The sequence below is a fragment of the Protomyctophum parallelum genome (assembly GCF_964188405.1).
Source record: "Protomyctophum parallelum genome assembly, chromosome: 5".
Taxonomy (NCBI): domain Eukaryota; kingdom Metazoa; phylum Chordata; class Actinopteri; order Myctophiformes; family Myctophidae; genus Protomyctophum; species Protomyctophum parallelum.
In genome coordinates, this window is record NC_139702.1 from 4,898,746 (window position 1) to 4,911,109 (window position 12,364).

General features: G+C 45.2%; 2 protein-coding genes across 5 annotated transcripts in view; one reads left to right on the forward strand and one right to left on the reverse strand.

The window, feature by feature from the left end:
* sh3pxd2aa (SH3 and PX domains 2Aa) overlaps positions 1-12,364 on the reverse strand; it is a gene marked incomplete at its 5' end in the record, with an annotated part of 126,949 nt that overhangs the window by 79,258 nt on the left and 35,327 nt on the right. The gene's annotated exons all lie outside the window — the stretch shown is intronic.
* LOC310859130 (CMP-sialic acid transporter-like) lies at positions 1,012-2,013 on the forward strand (the record flags this gene model as incomplete). Its single annotated transcript, XM_083765531.1, has 1 exon — positions 1,012-2,013. The coding sequence occupies one exon, from the start codon at positions 1,012-1,014 to the stop codon at positions 2,011-2,013; it is 1,002 nt and encodes a 333-aa protein (XP_083621657.1).

Genomic DNA, 12,364 nt, shown 5'->3' on the forward strand with positions numbered 1-12,364 from the left:
AACTATACTGTACATCTTTCTTCCAATAATTGTAAAAGTGCAATATTCTGCCTCTGAGATGTATAGTAGAAGTAGCATTATTGGAAATTGGAAATACTCCAGTAAAGTAAACGTATCTAAAAATTGTACTTGAGTACAGTAAATATACTTAGTAAATGTAAATTGTAAATGTACTCAGTTACTTCCCATGGGGATATGCACTGGCATGTCTAGGCTGGAGCGTTGTTGTTGGAGCTGGTTGTAACGCTGCTCATCTCTGAGTTGTGCAAGCTGCTGGCTGTCACCGCCGCTAAGCATGGGAAATAAGATGCAACGCCTCATGGGGGTGTGGAGCAGTGGCAGAGAGTTGGGGGTGTGGAACGGTGGGGGTGTGGAGCGGTGGCAGAGAGCTAGGGGTGTGGAACGGTGGCAGAGAGCTGGGGGTGTGGAACGGTGGCAGAGAGCTGGGGGTGTGGAACGGTGGGGGTGTGGAGCAGTGGCAGAGAGCTAGGGGTGTGGAACGGTGGGGGTGTGGATCGGTGGGGGTGTGGAGTGGTGGCAGAGAGCTGGGGGTGTGGAACGGTGGCAGAGAGCTAGGGGTGTGGAACGGTGGAAAATACAAGTTTCATTATTACAGCATGCTACAGTCCTCCTTTTTTGAGGACTTGCTACAGGACTATATATGGACTGGTGACGTCAGGGGTATGACAGGACATAGGATATATAATGGATGACTCGAGCTACAAAAATGAGAAGGCATCGAGACGAACCAACGCTCTACCGTTCCACAACAAAAGAAAGATGGCTAACGACTGACCCGTGAGTCTTTTGTCCGGCTCTCCACGCCCAGGAACGGTGTCAGACCGGAGCTCCGCAGCTCCGGGGACCCCCGCCGCCCCGATCCACAACCAAAGAACAACGATGGCTAACAACAGACCCGTGAGTCTTTTGTCCGGCTCTCCCCGCCCAGGAACGATGCCTCATGCACGGGCAGACCGGAGCTCCACCCCGATCCACAACCAAAGAACAACGATGGCTATCAACAGACCTGTGAGTCTTTTGTTCAAATTGTATTGCCTGGGCGTTATGTCAACAATCTCAGTATCGTATGCAGTGGCCGTGCGGTACACCAGAACAACAGGACAAGCTCAGTATGTCTCAGCTACTGTTGTGTTCACTGCTGAGCTCATAAAGTTAATACTGAGTTTCTGCATGATGGCAAAGGAAACGGGTCTCAGACGGCTGGGAAGCTCCATTGTGGAACATGTATTCGTTCCCAAAGAGTTGCTGAAACTGTGCGTTGTATCTGTGATGTACGCACTTCAGAACAACCTGGCCTTACTGGCCTTGAGCAACCTGGACGCAGCCACCTTTCAACTGACCTACCAGTTGAAGATACCCTGCACAGCCCTTTGTTCAGTTTGCTTGCTGCGCCGCACTCTCAGCGCACGCCAGTGGATCTCTGTGATAGCGCTTTCCGCGGGCGCCACCCTTGTCCATTGGAAACCTGAAGAAGTCACTCCCAGGGACAAAGACCCTCTCGTTGGATTTGGAGCTGTTATTGTCGCTGTCCTGTGTTCTGGACTCGCAGGCGTTTACTTTGAGAAGGTACTGAAGAGTCCACATGAAACAAAGTCCCTGTGGGTGAGAAACATCCAGCTGTACCTGTCTGGCACCCCGATCACCTTTGCTGTCGTTTTCATGTGGGAGGCTAACAGGACCATCATCTTGGATAAAGGATTCTACTTTGCTTACACACCCTGGGTGTGGTTAGTAGTGGGCTTGGCCAGTGTGGGGGGTCTGTATGCATCCGTCGTAATACAGTACACGGATAACATTGTGAAGAACTTCGCTTCCGTGGCTACCGTCCTTATCACAACCGTGGCTTCGGTCCTTTTGTTTCGCCTCCAGATAAACCTCATCTTTGCCTTTGGAACATTGCTCGTCTGCGTGTCCATCTGCCTGTATGCTCTTCCAAAGAACATGTGCAAGTTGCAGAGGCCAGCCTCAGATGAGGAGGAATACATTGTTTGAGGCTATGGCCACCCAGGCCATATATTTATTCCATACTTAAAGGTATATTCAGTGATTTCACTGAATTCAAATATCACTTTTTTTTTGTTTTGTTGTGATAATCCTCCCTACTATAGAGTGTGCTGGCCATATAAGGAGTTCCTCCCTGTCCCCAGTTAACCCCTGGGGGTCAAAAACCCTTAGGTTTCGTTTTTGACTCTCTATCCTGATTGGACGAAAGGCTGGGTCCCACAGCCAAAAACGAAACCTAAGGATTTTTGAGTGAAATCACTGAATATACCTTTAAGTTTAAGTAGTACTTAAGTAATAATGTGCTATAAATACTGCCAGGTGAAATGGGAGTGGCTAGAGGAAGTCCATTTCCCAGCATACACTGGGGCGCCAAGGACCGTGTGTTATTGTTCTTATTTGTGTTATTATTTGAATATTAGAATGTATACTGGAGTTATGTGATGGGTCATTGTGTTTAGGGTTTTGTTGTGGAGTTTTTTTTGGTGATTTATGTTGTTTTATGTGTTTTTTTTTAGTAAAACCATGAGTCTAAATGTCTGTTTGTTTGGTCAGTCTCTCCCCTTTTCCCATTCATATGTATAGTAACATGGTTTCTCCAACAAAGAGTTATATATGCAAATATATGCAAATTTATACTTTTCAGAAGTATATATATATATATATATAATGCTTAAAATGTATTTGGACTCCAAATACATTTTAAGCATTATTTTGGAGTATAAAATTCATTAATTTGAAATATACTTGCATTAGTTTCAAGTATACTATCAAATACTTAAAATTCATTTATTACATACTCAATTTATATTTGTTATACTAATAAAAGTATATTTCTAATACATTGATAGTATATTTTAAGCACATTAGTTTGTAATGTTATTATATTAACACATTGGTAGTATATTTTAAATGTATTTATTTAATACTTGATATACACTTATAATACACTATAAAAATACAAATATAATATAAGTATGCTTTTCACTCATCGGAAAAAGTATACTTGGGATACTGGAAGTATATTTTCAATTTAACACAATTCTTTGTCACAAGGGTTAAAAAGTATAGAAAAAATATATTTAAGATATGTTTAAGTAGATCTTAAGTGCAACTTAAGTATAAAAAGTACAACTTAAGTGATTTCAAAATAACACAATTTAAATTAAAATAGTTTCAAGTACAAATAAGTACATTTAGTATACTTTAAAAAAGTATACTAAATATATTTCTTTTTCGCCTGGGCTACTCTGCTGCAAGTCAAACAGAACCCTGTACTGTACTGAGTATAGGCTACTCTGCTGCAAGTCAGACAGAACCCTGTACTGTACTGAGTATAGGCTACTCTGCTGCAAGTCAAACAGAACCCTGTACTGTACTGAGTATAGGCTACTCTGCTGCAAGTCAAACAGAACCCTGTACTGTACTGAGTATAGGCTACTCTGCTGCATGTCAAACAGAACCCTGTACTGTACTGAGTAGGCTACTCTGCTGCAAGTCAAACAGAACCCTGTACTGTACTAAGTATAGGCTACTCTGCTGCATGTCAAACAGAACCCTGTACTGTACTGAATATAGGCTACTCTGCTGCATGTCAAACAGAACCCTGTACTGTACTGAGTAGGCTACTCTGCTGCATGTCAAACAGAACCCTGTACTGTACTGAGTATAGGCTACTCTGCTGCATGTCAAACAGAACCCTGTACTGTACTGAGTAGGCTACTCTGCTGCATGTCAAACAGAACCCTGTACTGTACTGAGTAGGCTACTCTGCTGCAAGTCAAACAGAACCCTGTACTGTACTGAATATAGGCTACTCTGCTGCAAGTCAAACAGAACCCTGTACTGTACTGAGTAGGCTACTCTGCTGCATGTCAAACAGAACCCTGTACTGTACTGAGTAGGCTACTCTGCTTCAAGTCAAACAGAACCCTGTACTGTACTGAGTATAGGCTACTCTGCTGCATGTCAAACAGAACCCTGTACTGTACTGAGTAGGCTACTCTGCTTCAAGTCAAACAGAACCCTGTACTGTACTGAGTAGGCTACTCTGCTGCAAGTCAAACAGAACCCTGTACTGTACTGAGTATAGGCTACGCTGCTGCAAGTCAAACAGAACCCTGTACTGTACTGAGTAGGCTACTCTGCTGCAAGTCAAACAAAACCCTGTACTGTACTGAATATAGGCTACTCTGCTGCATGTCAAACAGAACCCTGTACTGTACTGAATATAGGCTACTCTGCTGCAAGTCAAACAGAACCCTGTACTGTACTGAGTAGGCTACTCTGCTGCAAGTCAAACAGAACCCCGTACTGTACTGAGTATAGGCTACTCTGCTGCATGTCAAACAGAACCCTGTACTGTACTGAGTATAGGCTACTCTGCTGCAAGTCAAACAGAACCCTGTACTGTACTGAATATAGGCTACTCTGCTGCAAGTCAAACAGAACCCTGTACTGTACTGAGTAGGCTACTCTGCTGCAAGTCAAACAGAACCCCGTACTGTACTGAGTATAGGCTACTCTGCTGCATGTCAAACAGAACCCTGTACTGTACTGAGTATAGGCTACTCTGCTGCAAGTCAAACAGAACCCTGTACTGTACTGAATATAGGCTACTCTGCTGCAAGTCAAACAGAACCCTGTACTGTACTGAGTAGGCTACTCTGCTGCAAGTCAAACAGAACCCCGTACTGTACTGAGTATAGGCTACTCTGCTGCAAGTCAAACAGAACCCTGTACTGTACTGAGTAGGCTACTCTGCTGCAAGTCAAACAGAACCCTGTACTGTACTGAGTAGGCTACTCTGCTGCAAGTCAAACAGAACCCCGTACTGTACTGAGTAGGCTACTCTGCTGCAAGTCAAACAGAACCCTGTACTGTACTGAGTATAGGCTACTCTGCTGCAAGTCAAACAGAACCCTGTACTGTACTGAGTAGGCTACTCTGCTGCAAGTCAAACAGAACCCTGTACTGTACTGAGTATAGGCTACTCTGCTGCAAGTCAAACAGAACCCCGTACTGTACTGAGTATAGGCTACTCTGCTGCATGTCAAACAGAACCCCGTACTGTACTGAGTATAGGCTACTCTGCTGCAAGTCAAACAGAACCCTGTACTGTACTGAGTATAGGCTACTCTGCTGCAAGTCAAACAGAACCCTGTACTGTACTGAGTATAGGCTACTCTGCTGCAAGTCAAACAGAACCCTGTACTGTACTGAGTATAGGCTACTCTGCTGCAAGTCAAACAGAACCCTGTACTGTACTGAGTATAGGCTACTCTGCTGCAAGTCAAACAGAACCCTGTACTGTACTGAGTATAGGCTACTCTGCTGCAAGTCAAACAGAACCCTGTACTGTACTGAGTAGGCTACTCTGCTGCAAGTCAAACAGAACCCTGTACTGTACTGAATATAGGCTACTCTGCTGCAAGTCAAACAGAACCCTGTACTGTACTGAGTAGGCTACTCTGCTGCAAGTCAAACAGAACCCCGTACTGTACTGAGTAGGCTACTCTGCTTCAAGTCAAACAGAACCCTGGACTGTACTGAGTATAGGCTACTCTGCTGCAAGTCAAACAGAACCCTGTACTGTACTGAGTAGGCTACTCTGCTTCAAGTCAAACAGAACCCTGTACTGTACTGAGTAGGCTACTCTGCTGCAAGTCAAACAGAACCCTGTACTGTACTGAGTATAGGCTACGCTGCTGCAAGTCAAACAGAACCCTGTACTGTACTGAGTAGGCTACTCTGCTGCAAGTCAAACAAAACCCTGTACTGTACTGAATATAGGCTACTCTGCTGCATGTCAAACAGAACCCTGTACTGTACTGAATATAGGCTACTCTGCTGCAAGTCAAACAGAACCCTGTACTGTACTGAGTAGGCTACTCTGCTGCAAGTCAAACAGAACCCCGTACTGTACTGAGTATAGGCTACTCTGCTGCATGTCAAACAGAACCCTGTACTGTACTGAGTATAGGCTACTCTGCTGCAAGTCAAACAGAACCCTGTACTGTACTGAATATAGGCTACTCTGCTGCAAGTCAAACAGAACCCTGTACTGTACTGAGTAGGCTACTCTGCTGCAAGTCAAACAGAACCCCGTACTGTACTGAGTATAGGCTACTCTGCTGCATGTCAAACAGAACCCTGTACTGTACTGAGTATAGGCTACTCTGCTGCAAGTCAAACAGAACCCTGTACTGTACTGAATATAGGCTACTCTGCTGCAAGTCAAACAGAACCCTGTACTGTACTGAGTATAGGCTACTCTGCTGCAAGTCAAACAGAACCCTGTACTGTACTGAATATAGGCTACTCTGCTGCAAGTCAAACAGAACCCTGTACTGTACTGAGTATAGGCTACTCTGCTGCAAGTCAAACAGAACCCTGTACTGTACTGAGTAGGCTACTCTGCTGCAAGTCAAACAGAACCCCGTACTGTACTGAGTATAGGCTACTCTGCTGCAAGTCAAACAGAACCCTGTACTGTACTGAGTAGGCTACTCTGCTGCAAGTCAAACAGAACCCTGTACTGTACTGAGTAGGCTACTCTGCTGCAAGTCAAACAGAACCCCGTACTGTACTGAGTAGGCTACTCTGCTGCAAGTCAAACAGAACCCTGTACTGTACTGAGTATAGGCTACTCTGCTGCAAGTCAAACAGAACCCTGTACTGTACTGAGTATAGGCTACTCTGCTGCAAGTCAAACAGAACCCTGTACTGTACTGAGTATAGGCTACTCTGCTGCATGTCAAACAGAACCCTGTACTGTACTGAGTAGGCTACTCTGCTGCAAGTCAAACAGAACCCTGTACTGTACTGAGTATAGGCTACTCTGCTGCAAGTCAAACAGAACCCTGTACTGTACTGAGTATAGGCTACTCTGCTGCAAGTCAAACAGAACCCCGTACTGTACTGAGTATAGGCTACTCTGCTGCAAGTCAAACAGAACCCTGTACTGTACTGAATATAGGCTACTCTGCTGCAAGTCAAACAGAACCCCGTACTGTACTGAGTATAGGCTACTCTGCTGCAAGTCAAACAGAACCCTGTACTGTACTGAGTATAGGCTACTCTGCTGCAAGTCAAACAGAACCCTGTACTGTACTGAGTAGGCTACTCTGCTGCAAGTCAAACAGAACCCTGTACTGTACTGAATATAGGCTACTCTGCTGCAAGTCAAACAGAACCCTGTACTGTACTGAGTAGGCTACTCTGCTGCAAGTCAAACAGAACCCCGTACTGTACTGAGTATAGGCTACTCTGCTGCAAGTCAAACAGAACCCTGTACTGTACTGAATATAGGCTACTCTGCTGCAAGTCAAACAGAACCCTGTACTGTACTGAATATAGGCTACTCTGCTGCAAGTCAAACAGAACCCTGTACTGTACTGAGTATAGGCTACTCTGCTGCAAGTCAAACAGAACCCTGTACTGTACTGAGTAGGCTACTCTGCTGCAAGTCAAACAGAACCCTGTACTGTACTGAGTAGTCTACTCTGCTGCAAGTCAAACAGAACCCCGTACTGTACTGAGTATAGGCTACTCTGCTGCAAGTCAAACAGAACCCTGTACTGTACTGAATATAGTCTACTCTGCTGCAAGTCAAACAGAACCCTGTACTGTACTGAGTAGGCTACTCTGCTGCAAGTCAAACAGAACCCTGTACTGTACTGAGTAGTCTACTCTGCTGCAAGTCAAACAGAACCCCGTACTGTACTGAGTAGGCTACTCTGCTGCAAGTCAAACAGAACCCTGTACTGTACTGAATATAGTCTACTCTGCTGCAAGTCAAACAGAACCCTGTACTGTACTGAGTATAGGCTACTCTGCTGCAAGTCAAACAGAACCCTGTACTGTACTGAGTAGGCTACTCTGCTGCAAGTCAAACAGAACCCTGTACTGTACTGAGTAGGCTACTCTGCTGCATGTCAAACAGAACCCTGTACTGTACTGAATATAGGCTACTCTGCTGCAAGTCAAACAGAACCCTGTACTGTACTGAGTAGGCTACTCTGCTGCAAGTCAAACAGAACCCTGTACTGTACTGAATATAGGCTACTCTGCTGCATGTCAAACAGAACCCTGTACTGTACTGAATATAGGCTACTCTGCTGCAAGTCAAACAGAACCCTGTACTGTACTGAGTAGTCTACTCTGCTGCATGTCAAACAGAACCCTGTACTGTACTGAGTATAGGCTACTCTGCTGCAAGTCAAACAGAACCCTGTACTGTACTGAATATAGGCTACTCTGCTTCAAGTCAAACAGAACCCCGTACTGTACTGAGTATAGGCTACTCTGCTGCAAGTCAAACAGAACCCTGTACTGTACTGAATATAGGCTACTCTGCTGCATGTCAAACAGAACCCTGTACTGTACTGAGTATAGGCTACTCTGCTGCAAGTCAAACAGAACCCTGTACTGTACTGAGTATAGGCTACTCTGCTTCAAGTCAAACAGAACCCTGTACTGTACTGAGTAGTCTACTCTGCTGCAAGTCAAACAGAACCCTGTACTGTACTGAGTATAGGCTACTCTGCTGCATGTCAAACAGAACCCTGTACTGTACTGAGTATAGGCTACTCTGCTGCAAGTCAAACAGAACCCTGTACTGTACTGAGTATAGGCTACTCTGCTGCAAGTCAAACAGAACCCTGTACTGTACTGAGTAGGCTACTCTGCTGCAAGTCAAACAGAACCCTGTACTGTACTGAGTATAGGCTACTCTGCTGCAAGTCAAACAGAACCCTGTACTGTACTGAGTAGGCTACTCTGCTGCAAGTCAAACAGAACCCTGTACTGTACTGAGTATAGGCTACTCTGCTGCAAGTCAAACAGAACCCTGTACTGTACTGAGTAGGCTACTCTGCTGCAAGTCAAACAGAACCCTGTACTGTACTGAGTAGGCTACTCTGCTGCAAGTCAAACAGAACCCTGTACTGTACTGAATATAGGCTACTCTGCTGCAAGTCAAACAGAACCCTGTACTGTACTGAGTATAGGCTACTCTGCTGCAAGTCAAACAGAACCCTGTACTGTACTGAGTAGGCTACGCTGCTTCAAGTCAAACAGAACCCTGTACTGTACTGAGTAGGCTACTCTGCTGCAAGTCAAACAGAACCCTGTACTGTACTGAATATAGGCTACTCTGCTGCAAGTCAAACAGAACCCTGTACTGTACTGAGTATAGGCTACTCTGCTGCAAGTCAAACAGAACCCTGTACTGTACTGAGTAGGCTACTCTGCTGCAAGTCAAACAGAACCCCGTACTGTACTGAGTAGGCTACTCTGCTGCAAGTCAAACAGAACCCTGTACTGTACTGAGTATAGGCTACTCTGCTGCAAGTCAAACAGAACCCTGTACTGTACTGAGTATAGGCTACTCTGCTGCAAGTCAAACAGAACCCTGTACTGTACTGAGTAGTCTACTCTGCTGCAAGTCAAACAGAACCCCGTACTGTACTGAGTATAGGCTACTCTGCTGCATGTCAAACAGAACCCTGTACTGTACTGAATATAGGCTACTCTGCTGCAAGTCAAACAGAACCCTGTACTGTACTGAGTAGGCTACTCTGCTGCAAGTCAAACAGAACCCCGTACTGTACTGAATATAGGCTACTCTGCTGCAAGTCAAACAGAACCCTGTACTGTACTGAGTATAGGCTACTCTGCTGCAAGTCAAACAGAACCCTGTACTGTACTGAGTATAGGCTACTCTGCTGCAAGTCAAACAGAACCCCGTACTGTACTGAATATAGGCTACTCTGCTGCATGTCAAACAGAACCCCGTACTGTACTGAGTATAGGCTACTCTGCTGCAAGTCAAACAGAACCCTGTACTGTACTGAATATAGGCTACTCTGCTGCAAGTCAAACAGAACCCTGTACTGTACTGAGTATAGGCTACTCTGCTTCAAGTCAAACAGAACCCTGTACTGTACTAAGTATAGGCTACTCTGCTGCAAGTAAAACAGAACCCTGTACTGTACTGAGTATAGGCTACTCTGCTGCAAGTCAAACAGAACCCTGTACTGTACTGAGTAGTCTACTCTGCTGCAAGTCAAACAGAACCCTGTACTGTACTGAGTATAGGCTACTCTGCTGCAAGTCAAACAGAACCCCGTACTGTACTGAATATAGGCTACTCTGCTGCAAGTCAAACAGAACCCTGTACTGTACTGAGTATAGGCTACTCTGCTTCAAGTCAAACAGAACCCCGTACTGTACTGAGTAGGCTACTCTGCTTCAAGTCAAACAGAACCCTGTACTGTACTGAGTAGGCTACTCTGCTGCATGTCAAACAGAACCCTGTACTGTACTGAGTAGGCTACTCTGCTTCAAGTCAAACAGAACCCTGTACTGTACTAAGTATAGGCTACTCTGCTGCAAGTCAAACAGAACCCTGTACTGTACTGAGTATAGGCTACTCTGCTGCAAGTCAGACAGAACCCTGTACTGTACTAAGTATAGGCTACTCTGCTGCAAGTCAAACAGAACCCTGTACTGTACTAAGTATAGGCTACTCTGCTGCAAGTCAGACAGAACCCTGTACTGTACTGAATATAGGCTACTCTGCTGCAAGTCAAACAGAACCCTGTACTGTACTGAGTATAGGCTACTCTGCTGCAAGTCAAACAGAACCCTGTACTGTACTGAATATAGGCTACTCTGCTGCAAGTCAAACAGAACCCTGCACTGTACTGAGTAGTCTACTCTGCTTCAAGTCAAACAGAACCCTGTACTGTACTGAGTATAGGCTACTCTGCTGCAAGTCAAACAGAACCCTGTACTGTACTGAGTAGGCTACTCTGCTGCAAGTCAAACAGAACCCTGTACTGTACTGAGTATAGGCTACTCTGCTGCAAGTCAAACAGAACCCTGTACTGTACTGAGTAGGCTACTCTGCTGCATGTCAAACAGAACCCTGTACTGTACTGAGTAGGCTACTCTGCTGCATGTCAAACAGAACCCTGTACTGTACTGAGTATAGGCTACTCTGCTTCAAGTCAAACAGAACCCTGTACTGTACTGAGTAGGCTACTCTGCTGCAAGTCAAACAGAACCCTGCACTGTACTGAGTATAGGCTACTCTGCTGCAAGTCAAACAGAACCCTGTACTGTACTGAGTATAGGCTACTCTGCTGCAAGTCAAACAGAACCCTGTACTGTACTGAGTATAGGCTACTCTGCTGCAAGTCAAACAGAACCCTGTACTGTACTGAGTATAGGCTACTCTGCTTCAAGTCAAACAGAACCCTGTACTGTACTGAGTAGGCTACTCTGCTGCAAGTCAAACAGAACCCTGTACTGTACTGAGTAGGCTACTCTGCTGCAAGTCAAACAGAACCCTGCACTGTACTGAGTATAGGCTACTCTGCTGCAAGTCAAACAGAACCCCGTACTGTACTGAGTATAGGCTACTCTGCTGCAAGTCAAACAGAACCCCGTACTGTACTGAGTAGGCTACTCTGCTGCAAGTCAAACAGAACCCAGTACTGTACTGAGTATAGGCTACTCTGCTTCAAGTCAAACAGAACCCTGTACTGTACTGAGTATAGGCTACTCTGCTTCAAGTCAAACAGAACCCTGTACTGTACTGAGTAGGCTACTCTGCTGCAAGTCAAACAGAACCCTGCACTGTACTGAGTATAGGCTACTCTGCTGCAAGTCAAACAGAACCCTGTACTGTACTGAGTAGGCTACTCTGCTGCAAGTCAAACAGAACCCTGTACTGTACCGAGTAGGCTACTCTGCTGCAAGTCAAACAGAACCCTGTACTGTACTGAGTATAGGCTACTCTGCTGCAAGTCAAACAGAACCCTGTACTGTACTGAGTATAGGCTACTCTGCTGCAAGTCAAACAGAACCCTGTACTGTACTGAATATAGGCTACTCTGCTGCAAGTCAAACAGAACCCTGTACTGTACTGAGTATAGGCTACTCTGCTGCATGTCAAACAGAACCCTGTACTGTACTGAGTATAGGCTACTCTGCTGCAAGTCAAACAGAACCCTGTACTGTACTGAGTATAGGCTACTCTGCTGCATGTCAAACAGAACCCTGTACTGTACTGAGTAGGCTACTCTGCTGCAAGTCAAACAGAACCCTGTACTGTACTGAGTATAGGCTACTCTGCTGCAAGTCAAACAGAACCCTGTACTGTACTGAGTATAAGCTACTCTGCTGCAAGTCAAACAGAACCCTGTACTGTACTGAATATAGGCTACTCTGCTGCAAGTCAAACAGAACCCTGTACTGTACTGAGTAGGCTACTCTGCTGCAAGTCAAACAGAACCCTGTACTGTACTGAGTAGGCTACTCTGCTGCAAGTCAA